Source organism: Xiphophorus couchianus, chromosome 15, assembly GCF_001444195.1.
Source record: "Xiphophorus couchianus chromosome 15, X_couchianus-1.0, whole genome shotgun sequence".
NCBI lineage: Eukaryota > Metazoa > Chordata > Actinopteri > Cyprinodontiformes > Poeciliidae > Xiphophorus > Xiphophorus couchianus.
Genome location: NC_040242.1, coordinates 5,814,667 through 5,840,172, shown reverse-complemented (window position 1 = coordinate 5,840,172; position 25,506 = coordinate 5,814,667). Strand labels below are relative to the sequence as shown.

At 38.8% G+C, this 25,506-nt stretch overlaps 1 protein-coding gene across 1 annotated transcript; it reads left to right on the top strand.

Moving 5' to 3' along the window:
* Positions 1–8,233: 8,233 nt before the first annotated feature.
* gpr176 (G protein-coupled receptor 176) lies at positions 8,234–25,212 on the top strand. Its single transcript, XM_028041025.1, has 3 exons — positions 8,234–9,166; positions 15,276–15,528; positions 20,873–25,212. The coding sequence occupies exons 1-3, from the start codon at positions 8,926–8,928 to the stop codon at positions 22,095–22,097; spliced, it is 1,719 nt and encodes a 572-aa protein (XP_027896826.1). The 5' UTR covers positions 8,234–8,925; the 3' UTR covers positions 22,098–25,212.
* The last annotated feature ends 294 nt before the right edge of the window (positions 25,213–25,506 follow it).

Here is a 25,506-nt window from a genome sequence, read left to right as displayed (position 1 = left end):
CTGCCCTGCCTCTTGCTTAATGACCGCTGGAGAGAATCATGGTGTCATTGACTGTCTTCTGGACATATGTCAAGGCAGCAGCCTTCCCCATGATTTTGAAGCCTAATGACTCAGACTGAGAGACCATTTAGAGGCTCAGGAAACCTGTATGTGTTTTGAGTTAATTAACTGACTATAGTGTTTCTACGAGTTTCCAATTTAAACTATTTCACCGTGTTCTAATTTTCCAAGAGACTCTATTTGGAGTTATGTGGAAGTTTAAATTTCTGAAATAAGGGACATAAAACATTACATTTTTCAGAATTTTTTGGGGGGGGGAGTTTAAAAATTTTGTTCATTAAATACACCAATAAAAACAAACATCTGAAAAACAAACAAGAAAGAATAAAAATGCAAGCCCTTAAAATAGCTGTATAAACAGCTCTGGAAAAATAAGAGACCACTTAAAGTGCTCAGTTTCTCTGATTTTACTTTTCATAAGTGTATGTTTGAGTCAAATGAACATTGTTCTTTTATTCTATGAACTACTGACATTTCTCTGGAGTTGCAAGCAAAAATTTTGTATTTATTTGCAGAAAATGAGAAACGGTCAAAATAAGGAAAAGGATGCAGAGCTTTCAGACCTCAAATAATGCAAAGAAAACAAGTTCATGTTCATTTAGAAACAACAATACTAATGTTTTAACTCCGGAAGAGTTCAGACATCAATATTTGGTGGAATAACAGGGAGGTTTTCAATGGGGTTCAGTGCTGTGGGCTCTTAGTTTTTCCAGAGCTGTATATCTAATTTTAATGGAGATTTTTTTTTTAAATAGAGATTTATCTTGTAAAGGAAATATGCACATAATAAGAGATATATAGTTTAATTTTAATGAAAGTTAAATGATTATTTACTTAACTGTTAAAAAAGTATTAAAACATTTTGTTACGACCCGTCTAGGGGTGGCCAGATCATAACATGAAAGGTCCCTCCTCGTCCCATCCCAAACAGCCAACACATACAAAGTTAAACATTTTACAATGATGTTTATTAAAAAATATATGTTTGATTTAAATATAACAAAAATGGAGCATATAACTTCAGAATGAGCTAGTGCCAAAACAACAAACAAAAGGAACTATCTAAATAATAATCAACTTACCTAACCGAAAAATAAATAAACCAAATGACAAAAACTTACCTCCCTAACTAAAAAAACAGGAAAGAACTAAGGCAACATAAATGGCAGCTCACTCCTACAAACTCCAAACCAAGAAGTTGAACAAACAAAACAAACAGTGTGGCCGGTTGAGATGAGCAGAGGAGAGATCTTCCAGGAAGTCCACGTCAGCCGCTTTTATACTCCTCACATCCGGGAAGCCACCAATCGGACGTCCCCCGTCGTCCTCCAGGCACCAATCAAAAACAAGTACCTGCACACTCATTTACATAATAACATTTAACGACTCCAGTCGTAACACCCCCAATCACAAGAATTAAACACACCCCTAAGTGTTTAATTCAAATGAGTTAAAAACTTCTAGATAAAGCATCAGCTAATACATTATCCTTACCCTTTTTATAGTTAATCTGCAAGTTAAAATCTTGCAGCAGCAGAGACCAGCGCATCAGTCGGTGGTTGGAATTTCGCATTTGGGAGACGAAGACCAGCGGATTATGATCGGTGAACACTTGGACAGGTCGTGCACTAGAACCAATATAAACTTCGAAGTTCTGTAACGCAAGTAACAGAGCAAGAGCTTCCTTTTCGATTGTGCTGTAATGAAACTGATGTTTATTAAACTTTTTCGAAAAGTAGCAGACAGGATGTTCTATGCCTCGCTCATCGTCCTGCAGAAGCACAGCTCCAGCACCACACAAACTTGCATCAACTTCAAGTTTAAAAGGACGCTCAAAATTTGGCGCAGCCAGCACCGGTGCACTGCACAACAATGCTTTAGCGGACTCAAACGCGACCTGACAAGAGGAAGACCAAATAAAAGGTTTCAAAGGACTAACAAGTTCAGTCAATGAACTAACCACATCTGAAAAATTTTTACAAAACCCGCGATAAAAACCACACATTCCCAAAAAGCGACGCAAGTCTTTTTTTGTCTGTGGGATAGGAAAATCAATTATTGCTTGCACTTTAGCAGCAATAGGACGTACTTGTCCTTGACCAACTTGCTTTCCTAGATAAGTGATTGTGGCTTTTCCAAACTCACATTTCGAGAGATTCAATGTGAGAGAGGCATCACAAAAACGACTGAACACTTCCGAAAGAGTTTCCAGATGTTCTGTCCAAGTGGCAGAATAAATAACTACATCATCCAAATATACTTCACAACTTTTCACTCCCAATAATACCTTTTGCATTAAACGTTGGAATGTAGCGGGTGCGTTACGCAACCCGAAAGGCATAACGGTATATTGGAGGAAATGATCAGGAGTTACAAAAGCAGAAATTTCGGAAGCTCTTGGTGTTAACGGAACTTGCCAGTAACCCTTTAACAGGTCCAACTTTGTGACAAATTTAGCGGAGCCAACACGATCAATGCAATCTTCCATTCTAGGAAGTGGAAAAGAATCGGATTTGGTGACAGCATTAACCTTCCTGTAATCTGTACAAAACCGAAATGTATTATCTGGCTTTGGGACTAGGAGGCAGGGCGAACTCCACGCGCTGTTACTGGGTACTGCTAAACCATGTTCAATCAAGTAAGCCACTTCCTGTTGCATCAAAACACGCTTTGTTGGATTTATTCTGTAAGCATGTTGTTTAATTGGCTTCTCAACCTCCACATCAATATCATGGAACAGCACGGATGTTTGGTGCGGATGATCTGAGAAAAGTAATAAATTAGCTTCAATCAGGTCAGTAATATCTTTTCGGGCAGGCTGTGACAAATGAGATAGAAAAGATTCCAAATTTCCCATCACTTCAGAGTTCCGCAAACGGGTCACAGGCATGCAACCGCTGTTCTCCCTCAAATCGTCATCTGCCAGATGATATGGTGGGGGTGAAGAGCAAACAGAAACAGGAGTAACAAAACAGGTGTTATCTACAATGCCTTCCCTGGAAACGTAACGTTTGAGCATGTTAATATGACAAATCCTCGTTTTTCGTTTTCGATCCGGAGTCTTAATCACATAGTTTGTTTCATTTATTTTTTTCTCCACCTCATACGGTCCTGAAAATTGTGCATGAAGACTCGATCCACTCAAGGGAAGTAGTACTAAAACCTTTTCACCTGGAGTGAAATTTCTACTCACAGTTTTTTTATCATAACGAGCTTTCATTTTATTCTGAGCCTTAGCCAGATTTTCTTGGGCCAGCTGACATGCATGAAAAAGACGCTCTCTAAAACTACTAACATAATCCAACACATTATGTTCAGTTTGACGCGACTCTGACAACCATTTCTCTTTAACGAGTTGGAGCGGACCACGAACAGTGTGTCCAAATACCAAATCTGCCGGACTGAATCCAAGGGATTCCTGAATGGTTTCTCTAACTGCAAATAGCAGAAGTGGAAGACCCTCATCCCAACTTTTATCAGATTCAAGGCAGTATTTGCGCAACATAATTTTCAAGGTTTGATGAAACCTCTCCAGCGCACCCTGTGACTCTGGATGATAAGGGCTGGAGGTTTGATGTTTAATTTTCAGTTCATTCAAAACTTGAGCAAAGACCTTTGACATAAAATTTGTCCCTTGATCCGTTTGAACAACCATAGGTAAACCAAAAGTCGAAAAAAAGTTTATGAGGACTTTCACAATGTTCTTCGCCTTTAACGTGCGTAATGGAATAGCTTCCGGAAAACGAGTGGCAGCACACATCAGAGTTAAGATGTATTGATAACCCGACTTGGTTTTTGGCAAAGGGCCCACACAGTCCAATAAAACTCGTTGAAATGGTTCGCCGAGCGCTGGAATGGGATGAAGAGGCGCTGGTGGAATTGGTTTATTTGGCTTTCCCACTAATTGACATATGTGACATGACCTACAATAATTCACCACGTCAGACTTTAACCCAGGCCAGAAGAAATTACGTAACACACGGTGATAAGTTTTTTTAACACCGAGATGTCCAGCCAAGCTGGCATCATGTGCGAGGCTCAGAATCTGAGGTCTGTAATCTTTTGGCACAACCACCTGGTTTATTCTATGTAGATCACCTGAATCTTGGGACCAGGACCTCATCAAAACACCGTTTTCAACAAAATAGGTCACTTGAGTTTTAAATCCATTCTTATCTGCAACAGAAAAGCAAGAACTCAGTGACGGGTCATTCTGCTGCGCTTTGACCAACATCTCCTTATTAATGTTCAAACTCAAAGTTTTATCTGCAGGAATAAGTTCAGAGACGTCACATTTTAACATTTTTACAGAGTCATTTGAATCAAAGCCATTTTCATCAAGTGTAGCCATAAAAGACCCAGACAAATCTACAATTTCACCCATTTTACGAGCTTGCGCGCGTGTAATTGCGCACGCAGGAAACACATCCAAAGTGGCAGCTGATTCATCAGCAAGGGTAAACGAAATTGGGTCATCAACAACTTCTGGTGGAGGAAACACTTTTCCGCCAGCCAGATCATTACCAAGAATGAGGGAAACTCCTTCAATAGGTAATTGCGGACGCACGGCTACTTTAACGCGTCCCGAAACTAATGGTGAACACAAGTGCACCATGTGCAAAGGGGCTTTGGTTACGCTCATTTTTATTCCCCACACGAGAATATCTGAACCACAAGATGTTTGACTAGATAAAGGCAGCAGAGATTCTAACAAAAAAGAGTGATAAGCACCTGTATCTCTAAGGATTGTGATCGGGACTTGATCTTTGTCCTCACCCGTCAAAGAAACAAAACCCTGCGAAATAAATGGCAAAAACTGCGGATCAACATCAACTTTAGGTTTTTGTTGAATATCACCGCGTACATTCGGCTGGGAAACTGACTTTATAAATCCCACACCCGCAGGAGTTTTTATACTTTTAGCTTCTTTTTTCTTCAAGACTGGGCACGCAGCAATTAAATGTCCAGGTGCGTGGCAATAAAAGCAATCACGGTTGTTTGATTTTGAAGCAACAGATGGCACATTTCGACTTACTGACCTTGAAAATGCATTTTTCCGTTCAAAAAAAATTTCCTGAAACGAATTCTGTGAAGAAAACACATTTTTATGAGTCAAAATAAATTCGTCAGCCAACAGCGCTGCGTTCATCAATGATGACGCTTTCTGTTCATTTAAATAAGTCACAATCCGTTCAGGCAGACACTTTTTAAACTCTTCTAACAAAATTAAGGATTTTAGATCACCAATAGTTTTAACTTTACACGAATGACACCACTTATCAAACAAAACGTTCTTCTCTCGTGCGAACTCAACAAATGTCTGATTAGCAGTTTTATTAAGATTTCTGAATTTCTGACGATATGCCTCAGGGACAAGTTCATAAGCTTGCAACACGGTTTTCTTAAGAGTGTCATAATCTAGACTCTGCTCAATAGACAAACTTGAACACACTTCTTGGGCTTTTCCAACAAGCTTACACTGTAGCAAAAGGGACCAGAATTCCTTCGGCCAGCTCAAAGCAGCGGCTATGCGCTCAAATGCGCCAAAATAAGAGTCGACCTCAGACTCACGAAATGGCGGAACCAATGTGATGTGCTTACTAATGTCAAAAGAAACAGAAATAGAAGAATCTGTGCTTGGTGGTTTTGGTGAAACTGCAGGAGCACTGTTTTGGAGCTCAAGAGCTCTGATTCGAAGATGCATGGCTTTCACTTCGAGCTCCTTGTTGCGGTTCTCCACCTCCCTTATATGGAGTGCGAGACGCAGATTCTCAGACGACATACCTTCAAGAGGTTTAGAATCTTGGTTGATCTCCAAGACTGCAGCAGGCACATCAGCCAGTGCTGCGTCAACACCCGCTCCAAATGCGGCGTCTCCAGCTTCCTTCACTGCAGTCACTTGCAACACACCTTTCTCCACCAGTTGTTCACACAGCGTTTCCTTCAGTTCCGATTTTCGATCACTGCAAGACACCTCAACATCATAATGGTCAGCCACAATAATTAGGTCCGCTTTTCTACATTTTTCTAATTTTACCCAAGAAGGTGAACTCACAAAATCAGCAAGGGAAAATCCCTTCTCCATAATTCCCCCGTGCACAAAATAAAACTGCCAATCAGAACAACGAACACTTACCAACAAAACGAGAGAAGACGAAACGAGACCCAAATTCAAAATTGGGAGGGGTTTGAACGGACGAGCCCCCAATTCATGTTACGACCCGTCTAGGGGTGGCCAGATCATAACATGAAAGGTCCCTCCTCGTCCCATCCCAAACAGCCAACACATACAAAGTTAAACATTTTACAATGATGTTTATTAAAAAATATATGTTTGATTTAAATATAACAAAAATGGAGCATATAACTTCAGAATGAGCTAGTGCCAAAACAACAAACAAAAGGAACTATCTAAATAATAATCAACTTACCTAACCGAAAAATAAATAAACCAAATGACAAAAACTTACCTCCCTAACTAAAAAAACAGGAAAGAACTAAGGCAACATAAATGGCAGCTCACTCCTACAAACTCCAAACCAAGAAGTTGAACAAACAAAACAAACAGTGTGGCCGGTTGAGATGAGCAGAGGAGAGATCTTCCAGGAAGTCCACGTCAGCCGCTTTTATACTCCTCACATCCGGGAAGCCACCAATCGGACGTCCCCCGTCGTCCTCCAGGCACCAATCAAAAACAAGTACCTGCACACTCATTTACATAATAACATTTAACGACTCCAGTCGTATTTTAAAAAAGCATGCATAATTTTGCAAAGATAAGAAACTATTCAAAGTGAGCAGTAACTGTTTATGACATCTTCATTGAGGGGGTGGCTCAGGCACTCACAAAAGTTTTGGGATTGTACCTTTAACAAGTTTTCTATTGTTTACTGACATGGTCCTTCAGTCAAAACGGAGTGGGTGTCCTCTAATGTTGTGTACAGTTTAATCATTGCAAGAAAATATAGTTGTACACCAACTGGTTAATACTTTGTGAACATAATAATAAAAAGGAAATATTTTAAACGTTTTGTAATGAAGAAACCCTTAGACTGAGATAAACATGAAAAATATATTGTTTATATCCAATTATATAACCCGTGTTTGACCCTTCGCTTCCACCTCAGTAGCTTCCATCTCCTACATCAGGAGTGTCAAACTCATTTACATTTTGGGCCAAATCCAGATCCTGAATGCTCTTAACGGGCCAGTTGTGCCAGAATGTATTGATAAAACCTGTTCACCAAACTGTTAAAATATCAATGAATTCTTAAAATTAAATAATATTATTGAACATCTTTTCAGGATTTCATGATTCTTTCTGTGATTTTTTTTGCAATAAAAATCTAAGTGTTTGTGGAACTAATTTGGAAATATTTGCGCTTATTTATGACAGTAAATGTGACTTTTTATTCCTCGCTGTTCAGATCATGGACTATAATCTGACACCAATTAAAACTGGGGCAGCTGTTTAGGACAAGTAAGAAACTTTTTGACAATTTTTGAAAAGAATCTGCAATAAACTCCCAATTATGTATTGGTGTAACCTGGTTGTATTTCTCTTTTGTTATAATTACAGAAATTTTTTTTCCCCGGTTATTCGTATTATTTCTTACCTGCCTGAAACACCTCTTAAAATGTTTTAACCATGGAAGCCCCTCCTTTTTGTCTCTTCTTCTGTGGTATTGTCTTTAAATTGTTTGCGCCCTCCTCTTTTGTCATGTTGTCTATAACGCGGTTGTTTTCGTTGTTCTCGTCAGAATAAATCGAGAAGCCATCCATTTTAAAGACAAACCGTGTCACGGCCCCGATCATTTAACAAAACCAGCACAACGCAGAAAGGATCCGGTTACATTGGCGCAAAAAAAGTTTGTTGATTTTGCGTGAATTTGCACAATAATTCACAAGAAACTGCAGGGACTGATTGATATAATTTGGCAGTAAACAGATAAAAAACTGCATTGATTTGATTGATAACATAATATTTAAGCTCACTTATGTGCTACGGATTTGGCCCCGGGCGCTTGAGTTTGACACAGGTGTTCTATGGATAACAATGAACCATCTTGTCACATTCGGAGTTCTGTGGCTCATCCAGGACATGAACCGCCACTAAAGGTGAGTTTGATGATTTTACAGAAAAAGTCTGGCTTGCTGCTTTAAAACCCCGGTGGATTAATCTTGTGGGGAGTGTTTAACAGTCCACTCATCCTAATGATTTAATTGGAATGCAGTTTGGTCATGCTGCGTGCCATTCATAAGATTCTGTGGAGTTTCTCGGCGCAACAGCAGAAGGAGGGGCTCTCCTCTCCTCTTCTCTCCATTCTTTCGCCTCACGCTGATTCGGTGATTCGGATTCGGTCGCAGTCTCTCCTCGCCATCCAGTCTGTAAAGAAAACAGCCTCTACAGCAGCTACCAGCCTGCAGCCACGATGTTTTTGCCGGGAAGAGGAGAGGGGTTTGTGTTTTTGGTGGCGCACGCTGCGTCCCCCTGTGGATCGTGGACATTTCGCAGCCCGGTGTTGTTTTAGGTGCTCTGGATGTCAGGGAGCACCATCGTGCATGGCTTTCATTGACCTGCATTTTCTGCTATGCATCCCTAATGGGGGAAATGTGGGTCGGAAGCTGCAAGCTGAGGTTCACCTTGCGCTGTGATGACTGATTCTTTTTTATTTATTTATTTTTGCCCACGTTTTATCAACATATTTGCTGAGAAATTATTGGCTGCACGTATTTTCCTAGCTCTCGGTTCTGCAGTTAGGTTTTTTTTTTTTCACCGTAATTTCCGCGATCTGAACATGCTTTTGTAGTTCCAGTGGCCAGCATCTTCCAAAAATAATCATCTAGGATCTGTGCGTGGTCGAGATGGATGGCTGGAGCCGGGCAGCTACGGTGGGGGACGGTGCGGTGAATTTCACAGCCGCCCGCCTGTGGCTGGATCTCCTGAACGCATCGGGCCGGTGGGACAGCAGCAGCAGCAGCAGCAGCAGTCCGCCTGCAGAGGGAACCGGGCTGCAGGAGCAGCAGGAGCGCCTGGTCCGAGAGCAAGCCTACCGGGACTTCACCACCACCGTCCAGGTTCTCATCCTGATCGGGTCGCTGCTCGGTACGTCCACTTATTGCATATTCAACCATCCACAAATGATGAGAAGTGAACATTTTTCTCAAATTTGGTCATTTTAACGCCTCTTTCTTAAGCTTCTTTCTATTACATTACCCTGAGTCTCAATAGCGCCGTTCAGACCAACTTGCCCTGCCTTTAGGGGCCTCTATCACTCCATCTCTATCGTTTATGCTTCTGGCTTTGACGTACACGCTGTTATACGAGCAGCCAGAAGCACAAACGTTCTGGCCAACATGAAAGCTGCAAATTAATGTGTCATTTGTCACGGATGTGGTCGTGACATCCTGATTCTCTGGAGCCGAAAACACACTTGCACCAGATTGCTTGTGTGTCACGAGATTCGTCAGAGGCTGGATGTTTTGGAGAGGCCACAAAGTTCCCATTTATTGTGATGAACGCTGGTTCCATTGACTTAAAAAAAATGTTGCAAAACGGAATGAAATGACATGGCTTTGGCTCAAAACCACATCAAGGCCAAAGACAAATGAATAGCTGTTGGGTTGCAAACACACCAATAAGTCAAATATGCTTTTAATTGAAAAGAAGAATAAGCTTTTCCTTGACATGACAGAGGAAATGTTTTGCACAACCATTGTTGTAGTAATGTGGGAGCTACATGAATAAAAATGATTTATTTCCACCATAAACTTGTACAGACAAGGTCGTCTTCAGTAAGAGACACATGCATATTGAGCATCAGATAAAATGGCAACAGTATGTTTGACAGACCACTGACTTCATTAAAGAGCTGAAGGAAACAGGAAGGCTTTGTAGCGATGTGTGAATTAATAATCCAGGACTGGAATACTCTATCAGGTCCAAAATGGGAATATTCCTCATGCATTTCCAGTTTCCACTAAATGAAGTTAATAACTTCCCCAATCTTTGCATATTTTAAGCATTATATATATATATTTTGTATGACTAGCCATGCATATTTTTAAATATAATCTTCTCTGCAGCTTCCTCACATTTTCCTCATGAATATGGATCTTGTTTTCAGAGCTGCCGGCATTTAAATGACGAATCTAATATTTTCTGTAGAAACCTTCTTTAGTTTGGGCCTTTTATTACTGCTCTTCAAGTAAATTCTCAAGACAAACGTATGTTATTTGAATGCAACACTGTATTACACAGTACATAGAGGTGAGAAAACATTTTGTGTTTTAAATTCAGTCTCACTGTGGTAATGGCCTTCGTTTATTAAAGCCTGTCAGAGAAATAGTCCTGTTGCTCACCTTTAAAGTGTGCTATCCTTCTCACCAGTTACAGATATTACATCCCACGATTTTTATTTAAAATATTCCAGCTCATGTGATGACACATCTGAATCAAAGTTTTGCAGATGTTTAACCGGTGCGTTGCAAAAATGGGGACATGTTCGGCTCGGTCGGGATTTCCCCTTTTTCTGATCCTCTTAATGGAGAGCAGAGTGTCTGCTTTGGGAATCTCAGGGTCTCTGAGGTTGTATTGTCCTCTCACTGCTATGACCTTCAGCACGCATTGAAGAAATGTGCAGTCGGTGAAGCGGCCAGGATAAGAGAATCTGAGATTTTATTTTCTAGTGCTCATTTTGACTTCTTGTTTTTGATGCATTGTTTGAAGCAATGTGGTTTCTGCTCTGATCCATCAAAGTAGAAAAAGGCACATTTCCTGATTTACTGACTCACCTGCATTCCAGTCCTCACCTGCAGATATGAGATACGAATAATGCCTGAAAGAATGAGCTCCCAGATACGAGCGGCTAAAATCAGCTGTTCCCGTTCCACATCAGGTCGCTTTCGCCCACTTTAAATGGACCAGATTCACTTGGACACTTGTGAAAGATCATCTGAATTCAGATGTTGATCAAGAACAAGTGGACTCTTCCTTTCCTGAAAACATTGCAAATAAACAGCTGAACTTCCAGTGTTTATATTAACAATTTACAGACAAAAATGTCATCTGAAGTCTAAAATCTTTATTTAGCTTGTTGTTGTCTCACTTTTTTACATATATTTCTGAACTTGCAGACATCATAAGCAGATTCTCCTTAATATGTAATTCATATAATGATTGAGTGAGTTGAATCTTTTTCGGTTGCTTCTTCTTTTAGGCGATCCTCTGACACGTGTGTCAAACTCAAGGCCCGTGGGCCAAATCCGGCCCGCCGTAGCTTTCTATGTGGCCCTCTAGATTCTAGACTAAACACTAAGTGAGCTTAAATATTATATTATCAATCAAATCAATGCAGTTTTCATCTGTTTACTGCCAAATTATATTAACCTGTCCCTCCAGTTTTTTTGAGAATTATTGTGGAAAGTCGTGTAAAATCAACAAATCTCTGCACTTTGTTTTTTGCACCAATACATAATTGGGAGATAATTGCAGATTTTTCTCAAAAATTGTTAAAAATGTTTTTACTTGTATTAAACAGCTGCCTCAGCTTTAACTGAGGTCAGAATATAGTCCATGATCTTTACAGTGAGTAATAAAAAGTCACATTTACCGTCATAAATAAGTCAAATTAGAACCACAAACACTTTGACTTTTTTTTTAAAAACATTTTTATTAGTTTTGTGTTTTCACAAACAGAAAAAATAGAAAATTGTACGCTGTGCCACACTTTGACTTTTATTGCAAATGAACCACAAAAAGAATCATGAAATCCTAGAGGAACTGAAAAGATGTTCAATAATAATACTTAATTTTAAGGATTCATAGATATTTTAACAGTTTGTGAACAGGTTTTATTAATACATTCTGGCACAACCGGCCCTTTAAGAGCATTCATGATTTGGATTTGGCCCAAAACGAAAATGAGTTTGATGCTCCTGCTCTATGAGGAAACACTAAATGCAGAATTAAAAATCAACTTATTTGCAAAAAAAATGAATTTTCCTTTTATTTTTATTGTTTAGATTAGAAGATAACCGGTTCCTACTATTTCAGGCAAATGGCTTGAGGTGATTGGTGCACACTAGTTAAGCATTAATATTGTTTGCAGGAGGGAAGCTCTTGTGTGCTTTAAAGTCTGACAATAACATAGAATAATGTTTATTGTAGCTCACTGCTCTGCATAGGGTCTCATTCATAAATGGAAAACAAAATGAAAGCAATAAACAGCCGGGAAAATAGGAGCAGTTACGGCTTGAAATGCTCTCACCATCACACTGAAGATGAAGCTTAATTTTGTACTGTCTGCTTTTAGTATTACACCAATAAATTCAGCAATGGCTATTCTTTAATCAGGATATATTCTAAAAATTGTTTTTGTTAATCTGACTGTTTACAATAAGTTCTGTTTTCCTAAGACTGGTTAAAATCTCAAGCTTTGGTAGAAGGTGCAAAATATTACTGAAATATCAGTGGAAAGAGTAAAAATGACAACCCTACATATACAACCAAACCTACAATGGGGTTACATTGGTCTAGTTCAATCATATTTATGTAGTAGAACACTCCAATTAGTCCAGTTTTTACAATTCAGTAAAAAGCAGTCATCCAAACAATTATTCAAGTCAGAAATTAGAATAAAAATGTATTCACTTAAACGGGTCATCTGGCTTTATTTGTCCAAAAATGATGCAAAAATCTAACGTTTTGTACAAGCTGTTGTATTTTAAAGAATAAAACAAAAATAGTTAGTGAAATTAATACCATCATCCAACCATTTTATTTGTAATCTGATGGTCTAATTGTATCACTTTTTTTTAATTCTGAGAGTTAATGAAAAAAGTTGTTAAAAGTAAACTTATAGCATCATTGCAAAATAATCCTATAAGCATCACAACAAAAAAGTCGAGTAATGTTATAACAGTTTCTAACATTACTTGATTATCATTGATTTTATTCACTTTTAATAAAGTTTCAAGTGCTTTGATTGTTATTCTGAGATTTTTGTTAATGAAAAGTGCATTACAAATTAAATTCATCATCATCATTATTATTACTTATTATTATTATTATCGTGCCAAATGCTTTCAGTGATAATTTATGCTGTTTCAGCCTTCTCAACAAAATGTTAAACAATAAAGTTTGTGTAGAAACAAGAAGTCTCTTTTTAACATCTTGCATGTGTATCTTTCTTTGGTGCGATTTTCTGGTGAAGTGCAGCCAGAACAGCACACAAAGCAGCAGCTTCATTCAGAACTAAGAGAAAAAATAGGTGTATTAGCCATCTGCTACTAATCATTCACAAAACATTTCTGCCATGGGAAATAGAGTCATTAAACACCACTCGGATGCAATAATAATAAAAAAGGAGCTGTTAAATGTGTTGATAATGAGTCACACATTTGGTCTTAATAGCTTGTGCTGCTACCTTTAGACACATAGAAGCTTATTAACTCTAAACCCAGAGAAAACACAAACTGTCCTTTCTGCTGATGTTGCTCCCTCCGGCTGGACTGGCATTTGACGGGTTGAAAAAAACAGTCCGTTTTAGTGTTTGGTCTTTATCTCTGTTGGTTGTTGTCACGGTATTTGCCAAGTAGCAGGTGAGTATTGTAAGGCACAGATAAGAGAGCAGGATGAAGGTTAAATTGCTGTCTGTCTGCATCAAGACGTCATTTTTGTGAGCGAGTCACTGTTGCATCGGTGTTCAGGGAGCCCTTGATGTGAGCAACCTGCAGCTGTTTGGAGCCCGTGGGATGTTCTTGTTAACGCATCAGAACAACATGTTGCTGATCCCACACAGCACTTTGCTGTCCAAGGATATGACTTCATGTATATCAACTGGTTGATGCCAGGTTATGATGTAGAACATGGTTAAAATTAACAGACTAGTAATGTTGAATAATGTCTCAGTATAAAGGCACATTTTATTGCCGTGCCAAAATATAAAACAAAAAGAAATTAACAGTGAATGCTTTACGTGACAATCGTTTTAATTCATTCATTAAGAAATTATGAATGCTAATTCCTTTTTTTGCTTTCCTAAAGACTTCCATTGCTGGGTTTCAGATGACGTAGCACCGACGTCATGCAATGCAAATGATGTCAGGAAGTAAACGCAGCCCGTTTACTTCTGTTGATCCAGCTTCAAAATGCCTAAAGTCTGTGTAGTGTACGGTTGGTCCAACTGCTCTAATAGAGAGAAAGATGGACGCTATTTTTGTTCTCCAAAGCTAGTCGGTCACAAAGGAGTTAATTTTAAAAAACTTACCAGAAAAAGACGAGAAAAGTGTGTCAACAATCTGCGGCTAAAAACAGGCGGTGTGGAAACTAACAATGCCAGAGTTTCCACTTTCTAACAGGTAACGATCGCATCGTTTAAATTGTATTTTCAGATATTTTATTGGACAGTTACTGAGAAAGAAAAGCAGTCATATGCAAGTCACAGTGAGCTGTGACATATTTCCCCACTCTCTCTGGCCACGAACCATGTTTTAGTGGGGTTTCTGTAGAACCGAATGGTTGACCTATGACCTACACTGTAGAAATGCAGAACGACTCAACATTAACACACAACTCCACCATGAATTTGGGTTTACAGAAGAGAAATAAATGATTTACAAGTAGATCCAAGCACATAGAAATAACATGGGTTGGCTTGTTGTTAGCATTAGCAATAGCATTGTTGTCATAGACTAATTACTTAAAATAGCACAACTCACTACTCACCTGAGCAGAAACAAGTCGACAGCTGTTTAATGCTTCTTGTGATCCTAAATAGTTCTCCCAACCCGAAACTAAATAATTTTAAAGCTTTCTTCTGGCTCATTGTACAATATGAGGTCTGCAGCACCAGATATGTAGATCGCCTCGACTCCGGTTAAATCCTCAAGATTATAATAAGTTGTTTCTTTTTACCGAGACAATATGGATCATATCCTAAATATGTCCTACATATTGAGATGCCTCGCCTGTTCAGCCCATTTAGGATATTAGCGTGAAATTCAGACCCCATTTGAATTTCGCGCGTCATCCGGGTCAAGTCTGACACCCAGCAAAAAAGTCTAAGAACCCGTTGTAAACAGACTTTTGCAATCTGCTAAACAGCAAAATATTCACATCAAACGCTTCGTTTAACACTGATTCAGCTTAATAAATCACTTCAGGCAAACAGGAAGTCTGGTCTTTGCCCTCAACCCCTTTCTCCTTTCCGCAGGTAATGCGACCGTGCTGTGGTGCACCTGCTGCACGACTGTCTTTAAATCAGTTACCAAACGATTCATCAAGAACCTGGCGTGCTCCGGTATCTGCGCCGGACTCGTGTGCGTCCCCTTCGACGTGGCGCTGGGGGCCAGTCCCCGCTGCTGCCTGTGGCTTCACACGCTGCTGCTCTGCAAGGTCGTCAAATTCCTGCATAAACTGTTCTGCTCCGTCACCGTGCTCAGCTTCAGCGCCATCGCACTCGACAGGTACACAAAATTATTCGTTTCTTTTTAGTTTTTGCATTTTAAGTAGTTGGATAAGAGCAGGAAGGCATTACACAGTGCTGTGAATGTAAGATTTGCCATTGAGCAAATCTTAACTTGATTCAGAGTGAAAGAAAAATGGCTTCCCAAGCCAATCTGCACCCTAAACCTAACTGGTTTTACTAACATCTGCAGCAACAACTCCGATCAGACATTTCTGATAACCTGCAATGAGTCTTGCTGTGGCGGAATTTTGCAGAATGGTTTTAATTCACATTAAAAATGGTCCTAAAACCTAAGAAATGTCATAAATGAACAGATAATTACTTTCTTTATTAATTTCTGCATTTCTTTAAGTTGCAGCATGGTATGTTGCTTCCTGAGATACTCTGTCATTTTGATTAAAAAAAAAAAAAAAATTTAAAGTGAACCTAAAGTACATTTTATTCTTCCATTTGAGTTTCAACTGCTTTTTTAAAAATTGTTTTTTGGCAATAAGTTCATGTTTTTGTTGTCTACAGTTTGCCGTTACCTAGCAACCCCAGCCAAGCCCAGCTCATCGCCTAGCAACCCAAAAGTAGCAACATTTGGTTATTGAGATATTTCACTCAGATTTCTACAGAATGTAATAAATCACAGTTTTGGATAGCTTTTTTTTCCCTTGAGGTTGCTGTAGGTAACTTTAAAAAAAAAAAAAATATTATTTTTGTTTTTACATATTTGTTAAAACTGTGTCACTATGTCCTGACAAATAATCTATGAAAAAGTTAAGTAGTTTTACATTTGCCTTTTTAAAACTTGTTTCTGAAGTTTTAATAAATTAAGTCATAATTCGGAACTTTTTTTTGATGATCTAAACAAAAGCTGTCAAACTCATTTCGTTTTGGCCGAAATCAAGATCATGAACGTTCTTAAAGGGCCGCTTGTGCCAGAATGTATTAATAAAACCTGTTCAAAAGCTGTTAAAATATCAATAAATTCTTAAAATTGAATAATATTATTGGACATCTTCTCAGTCCCTCTTGGATTTCGTAATTCTTTTTGTGACTTTTTGCAATACAAATCAAAGTATTTGCGATACTTGAGCTTCTTTATGATGGTAAATGCAGCTGTTAAATACAATTAAGAAAGTTTTTGGCCATTTTTAAGAAAAATCAGCAAAATATTCGCAATTTGTTGATTTTGTGTCAAATTCAGTCAAAGTGTTTGTGGTTCTGATTTGGCTTATTTATGATGGTAAATGTGACTATTACTCACTGTATAGCTCATGGACTATAATCTTACACCAATTAAAGTTGAGGCAGCTGTTTAGTACAAGTAAGTTTTTGACTATTTTTGAGAAAAAACTCCCAATTATTTATTAGCGCAAAAACGTGCTTCGATTTGTTTATTTTGTGTGAATTTTCACAATAATTCTCAAGAACCTGGATGGACTGATTGATATAATTTGGCAGTAAACAAATAGAAACTGCATCGAATTGATTAATAATATAATATTTAATCACACTTAGTGTTTAGTCTAGAATCTATAGGGCCACATAAAAAGCTACGGCGGGCTGGATTTGCCCCACGGGCCTTGAGTTTGACACGTGATCTAAAATAATTAAATGTGACAAAAATGTTAAAAAAAAAAGGCAAAATCTGTATGGGGGCAAATGTGTCTTTACAGCATTTCTACTTGCAGTAAATTGTGTTTGTTCTTAAAATAAAAGCTTCTTCCTGGAGTTTCCAGCCATAACAACCTAAATGTCAACGCATAGTTGAAAAATAATGAAGGGCACCCCCTGCTTACTTCACCAAATTTGATTTGAGCTCTTCACTTTGTCCACACATGAGGCTAACATTCCCAAAGTGAATATTTTTTTGTACAATTGCAGAAGGTTAGCTGCATATTATAATGGAGTCTCAAATAAGAGCTAAAATTGTTTTTCAGGTTGTCAGAATAGTCCTTTAAGTCTCTCTCTGCATCCTGGGATTGATTCTGCATGTGTCCCAGCTTCCCTGCAGCTTTAAGTGCTGGAACCAAAGATAGCAGCTGCTGCCCACATAAAGTCACACACACCGTCTTTAAAATGTAACTGTGTTCTATCTCATCTGGAAAATGGAATCGCATTTGTCCTTTATTGTTGTCAGAATTGGTTACTCGAGCATCCACTTTGTTCAGCTAAATAAATAATGGTGCAGTAAACAGTTGGTCAGACCAGAAGAGGGACAGTGCAAAAAGCAAAGATAAAGAAGTATTTTCTTGATACAAATTGATTCATGAAGGCGCATCGGTGTCATGTTTTCACTTAAGGGTTGAGCCGTAATGAAAATAAAATTAAATACACGTCTAAAATTTTGATAAGTGGCCAACATATCTTTTTTATTTGCATATTGATCTGGGTTGTAAAAACACTCACTCCTGTAATATTTGGAAAGTGATGTGGAAGGACAGAATTTAGCCTGTAATGGACCTTTTTTATTTTTAGTATTCACAAAGACATGTATTTTGTTTGTTTCAGTGGAAATATGCTAAAATGTGCTGCTGAGTTTTGTGGGAACACTTCCAAAATGTTCTTCTGGTGTCGACTGCGATTTTAGATCAAGGATGTGCCACAAATCTGTGTTAAGCAGATAAACATGCTGTGAGCATATTACCTGCAGGCATAAACAAAACGTCCTGGTATCCCAGGATCAAAAATTAAGTAGGAACAGACAAAAGGGAGAGACAAAGAGCTTCATTAGCAGCAAAAACTGTTCTGCGCTCTTTTCTGCTGTTGTTAACAGCTTTTTAAAGCCTTATTATAATAAATTAACAAATGACAATAATCATTTTCAGCCCATTCATGTTACATTATAGTAATAAAGGAAAACGTTAAGGAGCTTGCTATAAATACCAACTGTGGGAAACGTCGCTAAGATGCTTACCTTACATTAGCATGCACCTATGAAAAAAAATAATCAGTTAAAACAAACTTGCACACAGTTTGTCCAAAAAAAAAATCCTTGCAGTATCCTGGCTATAGTTCTCCTCCTTTAATCACAGAAATGTATTTTGCTGTCTTCGTCCCACTACGTTGCCCCCTGCTGGCAACCTTAGGCAAGTGTTTTGAATTCTTGTATATAAATGATTTTTTTAATCTATTGTGAAAACCAGTGAAAAAACACTGTGTAACAATTTATTGAATTGAAGTTACTGAATTTAACGTTCAATTAAATGTGAATGCAATAAAATAATGTTAATTTTAAACGTATTAAATGTCTTTAAATCATTAAAATACAAGCGTAGCTGATTCAAATAATACGTGTATTTGATTATTTCATGGTTCCAGTAGCATCACCATGAAAGACTGTCACGATTTTCAGAAACACACAAAGCACTAAAAATAGGTGCATAGTGGGGAGATAAAGCCTTTAATAATCACAACAATAAATGTGACACATTACAGGCATGTATTAACCCATACTATTCTATTTTTATGTAAATGTGTCAAACCTTTCAAGAGTTACTAATTTTCCTAACCTATCACTGAAAGTGTGTGACAGAGAAGCGAGAAAGAGGATTTCCACACTAACTGCTGAGGAACCAAATAAAATTGCATTTAAATCTTTTTCTTTATTCAGAAAAACAGGTTATAAAGAATCCCTGCTTGACAAAAGATAATAATTTACTCTTTTTTTACATCCTAAGTTCTCTGTTGAACTGAATTAGTGTTGGCTTACTTTCTGCATTGGGGTTGCAGTCAGCTGCTATATTGTTGCACCATCGTCTCAACCTGGATTTTACTGCTTTAAAGATTGTGTTGGCTCCATAGCAACCGCAGTCAGAAAAATATCAAATACTTGATTATTTATTCTTTCGAAGGGTAATCAAGGCTACAGATATACAGACAAGTTGAGACTGCTGCACAGTTACTGGCTCGTTTACACATCGATGCAGGAAAATACCGAATAAAATCTTCATGGGTTTTTTTCTGCTTGTGAATATTATTGGTTGTGGGACGACAGAAGAAAAGGCCTGGCCAAGCCACCAATCATGCAGGAAACAATAAAAGTTGAATTACAGATACAAGTACCTTTAAGAAAACTGCAAACTCAAGCACTTTTTGCATGAAATTAGAAAAATACAGCTTAAATCCTTCAGATATTCCTATTGGCCATCCCCTTGCAAATTAGCTGTGGCAAATCAACTCCCTCTAATAGAGCAACAACATAAATATTTTGCAGAGAAATTCACCTCTTAGCCATTTTTCTAAATATTTGCAGCAAATATAATGGATTCATTCATGTTGGAGCTGTTCTGTCTTTCCTGTAAAACCACTTGAAGCTCATATATCAGTAGGAGATTGTGTGAATTTCCGCTGTGCTTGCCTAACTTCACATCAACAGGATGCATGTTGTTTCTGTTATTGATGTGGATATTTTTTAAATAGATTCACTCTTTGAAATTCCACTCTGCTTATCTGTATTTCCACATAAATCCTCTTAAGAGAGATTTTCATAAGCCGTTTTAGGCGTGACTGCAGTCAGACGACACTCGGCTCAATGAAAAGGCCTTTTTTTTCACAGTAGAAAATGGTTTAAACCACATCAGAACCCTCAAACTACCTTCAGTTTTTAAAAAATTGGCTACACCTTTGGGACATGAAGAGACAAATCACAATTTCTCTTAGATCATATGTGTCAAACTCGAGGCCCGGCGGCCAAATCTGGCCCAATGTAGCTTATACTTGGGCCTCTAGACTCCAGAACACATAAATATAACCTTCAAGATAACAATTGTGTGCTTAAATATTATTTTATCAATCAAATCAAAGCAGTTTTATTTGCATACTTCCATGGACAATCAGTTTTTTGTGGAAATTCATGCAAAATCAACGCCAATACATAATTGTGACTTTATTGCACATTTTCTGCTAAAATGATCAAACCCATTTGAGACTACTAACACCCACCTGCAGGTGGCAGTATGTCTTTCTTCTACTACATTTCTGCCACAGCGTTTTCAAGATTTAGTCCGTGATCAACATGGTCAATGACAAAAAAACATATTTGACATCAGACATAAGTGCAAGTATTTCAAAATTCTTTGAAAAATATTTTTAAATTAGCACGACAAAATCTGTGATTTTGATTACAAAGAAATACAAAACAAACATAAAATTTTGGTTCGAAAAGATGTTTGATATTTAACTTTAGGAAGTACTTATTGAATGCAGAGACACTATTTATTAATATTTTTAGCAGTTTCATCAATCCATTCTTGCATAACTGACCCTTGAGGACGTTTATTATCAAAATGAAAACACAATTTGACACTATGTGACACTGCATGCAAGCTGACTCTTTGTCGTTGTGTCTGCAGGTACTACTCAGTTCTGTACCCGCTAGAGAGGAAAATCTCCAATTCCAGATCTCGAGACTTGGTCATCTACATCTGGGTCCATGCAATCGTGGCCAGCCTCCCCGTGTTTGCCGTGACCAACGTTACCGACGTCTACGTCACCTCCTCCTGCTCAGATGACCACGCCCGCTCCCTGGGTCACGTGGTCTTCGTGTTGATCTACAACGTCACCACGGTGATCTTCCCCCTGGCCCTGGTCTTCCTGTTCATGCTCCTGATCCGCAGAGCGCTCAGTGCCAGCCAGAAGAAGAAGGTGATCATCGCAGCGCTTCGGACCCCACAGAACAGCATCTCCATCCCGTACGTGTCGCAGAGAGAGGCAGAGCTTCACGCCACCCTGCTGGCCGCCGTGCTGGCTTTCTCAGCCTGCAGCGCTCCTTACGGAGCCTTGGTGGTTTACCGTACTGTCTTTGCAGACACTGAAGAGTTACCCGTCTCACTTTATCTGACAGCCCTTTGGCTGCCCAAGGTTTCGCTTCTTACCAACCCAATCCTGCTCCTGACGGTTAACCGCTCGGCCCGTCACAGCTGCATGGATCTGCTGTTCAGGATTCACAGGCGTTACAGCCGCCGAAACGCGGTCACCACTGGCAGATTGGCGTCTATTGCGGGCGAGGGGCCAGTTGGGGAGCCAGTGGGCCTTGATACAGCTGGTCGCTCTGGGAGCCAGCTTTTGGAGATGTTTAACATTGGCCAACAGCAAATCTTTAGACCTTATGGAGAGGAGGAAGAGGAAGAGGATGTGAAGAATGAGATTCCTTCTGAAGCATCAGGAGGCAACTCGGAGCGCAAGGAAAACCAGAAGGATGGGTCAAGGCTGGGAAGCTTAAAGGGTGAAGTGAACATACCAAAGGATCCTGTTGGAGGGGTGATCATCACTAAAGAAGCCCCTGCTTCAGCTAAAGTGGCTCGGGCCTCTCCCGTTCACGCATGCGCATACACTTCCTCGTCGCAGGTGGCGCCCGCTACTCCCACAGAAGCGGAGGACTCTCCACAGTTCGGTTTTGGACCTTTTGAGCTGCCACCTCAGTGGCTTCCTGAGACCAGAAACAGCAAGAAGAGGCTGCTGCCTCCGCTGGGTAACACGCCAGAGGAGCTGATCCAGACCAAACTGCCCAGGCAGCGGCCCGAGCGGCGGATCAGCAGGAACAACAAGGTCAGCACGATTCCTGTCGTGGATCCGTGAACTGAGTCTGCACCACTGGATACAACTCAGTGCAGGCATTTAACAACAATGGCTTCATATGGTTGGCTCGAACTCTAATTTTTGACAAGATTTGTCCTTTCTTTACTCGAACTCAGACTTTCCAGTTTACTAAACCAGAGGCACTGTGGAGGAAAAACGGTTTGATATGACTTATTTGTAATGTTTTAGTCAAGTTGACAATTTTACCACAGCTTTGACTAATCCTGGTTTATAATTATAGAACATAATAAAATGTTTGAGACGACAGATGCCTTTGCAGAAATACTCATAGCACTTGAGCTTTTGAAAGATTTTTTACATTACATTCATAAACTTGACTTTATTTGACTTTTTTAATGTATCTGATGGACCAACACTAAGTAAGTACTTAATTAAGTGGAATAAAAATGCTGCATGATTTTCCGTAATCTTAGGCCATCCTACTATGCAAAATTCACATTTTGCACATTTTTGTTCTTTGATTTGAGTTTTTATTGCTTCTGGTGTTTGGCAATAAGTAAACCATTTTTGGTGTCTGGAAAGTAACCTTCTGAAAGTAGCATGACAAATCAGCAGACACTGCCCCGTTACTTCACAACCCTAGTGAAGTTAGTCCGTCACCTGGGAACCCAAGCGGATCTCCAGCAGATTTGGTCAGCAGTACTCTGTGCAATGGCTGCTGGAAAAGACAAGTGTTTGGTTCTTGACTTACCATCCATCAACCACTGGCTACATTATTGCTGGTTGTGCAGGAGGCTCTACTTATGCTTTTCAAAGATGTACGGTTGTACAATTGTGCAACTGTTTGCAGCCATTTTCACATATCACACGTTTTTTATATCCCATAAACCTATTCTGACATGATCAAGGAAGTATAATAGGTCACCTTTAAAGAAACAACTTGCATCTGAAAGACTTTTGATGATACATCAGGTCTCATTTTCTTTGCAAGATAATTCATGCTGTCAGATTGGGTAGAGACTGAAGGTGAACAGCAGTTTTGAAGTTTTGCCACAAATTCCAAGTTGGATTTGGGCTATGACTTTGACTATGCCATTCTAACACATTAAGCCTCTCCCTGCTGGAAGGCAGAGCTGTATCATGTGGAAAGTTGTGTCTTGGTATGTTTATTGTGCCATACTGTTTCCATTTTTGGATGACTGAGTGGAACATCTGAGATGTTCAAAGACCCCTGATGGGATTTTATTTAAAGCCATTCATCATTTTCTTATGTCATGAGTTACTTTGTGTTGGTCTTTCACATAAAAAAAAACAATATAGTCCTTTGAAGATTGTGGTTGTAACAGGAAAAAATGTGCAAAAGTTCAAGGGGTGTGAGCAAGTTTGCAAGCTACTGCTTAGGCTGTCTGTGATTAAAAACAAGAAATCGAATCATAATGACGGATATGTAAAAATTTTGCATATATTTCCACAAGCTATTGCAATAAAGACTCTTAAGTCTTGTAGAAAACTCTCCTGGTTTCACAGTTTGATGAGATTGTTCTCTATTTCTGAACACATCTCAAACCATTTGTAACAATTTGTCTTTTCAGTTTTCGCTGAAATATTTGAAATCTGCAATCTGATTTCTACTCTTTGTTTTCTGCAGGTTCTCTGTCTCTACTAATATTTTACACATTATTATTGTTCATTCTTTTACTGTATGTGAGTTTTATATGCTGAAAAGTGCAGATGTGGATTATCCAAATACAGGTTTTGAATGACTCAAACCGATTCCGTTTTTATTGGGTAAAAAGTAAGATGTATAGAAACAAGAATGATTTAAATGCCCTGAATGTGTTCTACTGACTTCTTTTAGGTTTGCAACAATCCTCTTCTAAAAAAAATTAAGCAAGCAGAGACACACAAGCATCAAAAGCTCCAACTGACTCTTCTAGCTCTGTCTTCTTCGTGATGCATAATTCAATAGTAGCCACTTCAACCTTAACCTTTGTCTGAGGCAAACAGAGCTGGGCTGCACCTCAAATATTTGCAGATCAGTATCCTCTGTTGAGGATACCCACAATGCTTTGCTATGTCCACAAAGAACCTGAACGTCTGATTCATACCACCTCCAGTGGTATCAGGAAAAATGTGTCACGCCTTGCTTAAAAGAATATTGACAGCTATATGTTTTAAGCACAAAAATATGAAATTCTGATATTTATTTGGCACTTTTAGCATTGCAATAATAAAATACCTAGAAAGCAGGTTGTTGGTTTACAGTGACATAAAAACCAGTGTCATTGATTTCTCCCAGAATTTTATTCTGGGTTTGACCTAAAATTTGCCACCTGATTTCACAGATGGCTTATTCAAACATGACAACCTTTTAGTTGTGCAGTCATAAAGTGCTAAAAGAACACAAATATGTTTTTGTTTCTTAACGGCAAAGAAAATGATTGCATTTATTCCATATTTTGTAGGAAGGAAATATTTTATGGGGACAGTCCTGATGATTTTCAACAAGAACATTGGGGCTTGATGTTTCTGTCATTGTTGTTTGTCTTAAACCATGGACAAGTTTTCTAGGCTGAATTAATTTAAGTTGGTTGGCTTCCTCTTGCACAAAACACAAGAAATTGTGCAAACAAGTTGCACATAAGGGGGGACATTTCTGTAAGCATTTCTGTTCTGCCAGACTCTGCAGGGAAGCAATAGCTTTTGGTTAAGAGTTTAGAGCTTACTGCCTGTGAAAAGCAGAAATCCAATGTGAATGCTGACTTTTCCCTTAATTTCATCATTTAAAAGCATCTTCTCCTTTTGGCCTGGAAGAGTGTCTCCTAATCTACTATGCAAAGAAACTCTAGAGGAAATCAGCAAAGAGGTTTGCTACAGACTCTTAGAGCGCAGGAAATTATATGGGCTGCAATCCAGACTGTGTAAGTACAGTTTAATCTTCTTTGCAGGCCGCATAAGAAAAAGCACATGAAGAATTATTGAGTAACAGAAGCACAAATCTGTATTTTGTGATCAGCATTAGGTTTTTGTAACCAAAGTAGGAATTGTTGTAGTTATTCAGGTCGTGACTGTTTTTCCCTTCCATGTATTTGTTTCTATGGAAAGTCGTCGTCAAGTAAGATTGTGTTTGTATTGTGGTTGCTGTCGGTGCAAAGAAATCAATTCGGTGGTGTTATTAAACTATAAAATAAGTGACAGGGAGAGAAACTTTTTTAAAAAATGTACCACTTTCTACTAATAAGTTTTAACGCTGATGCATTATGTCCATTTAGACTATACTGTCACTGTCTGGTAATTTTTCTTCTTTTTGCTGGAGCGTTTGTCAACTTAAAGTAGAAACGTTCTCGTTTAACACAATAAATGAACACACAGCTACGTTTTTCAAAACCATTTCTGCTTTCTACTTCTCAGCTTCTACTGCCAGGATTTGTCAGTTAGTTGGAAATAT

Excerpts from the sequence above, each read along its gene's own strand:
- gpr176 (XM_028041025.1), top strand. The coding sequence starts at position 8,926 with ATGGATGGCTGGAGCCGGGCAGCTACGGTGGGGGACGGTGCGGTGAAT. Across the intron at positions 9,167-15,275 it reads CCTGATCGGGTCGCTGCTCG|GTAATGCGACCGTGCTGTGG; the intron begins GTACGTCCACTT and ends TCCTTTCCGCAG. Across the intron at positions 15,529-20,872 it reads AGCGCCATCGCACTCGACAG|GTACTACTCAGTTCTGTACC; the intron begins GTACACAAAATT and ends TTGTGTCTGCAG.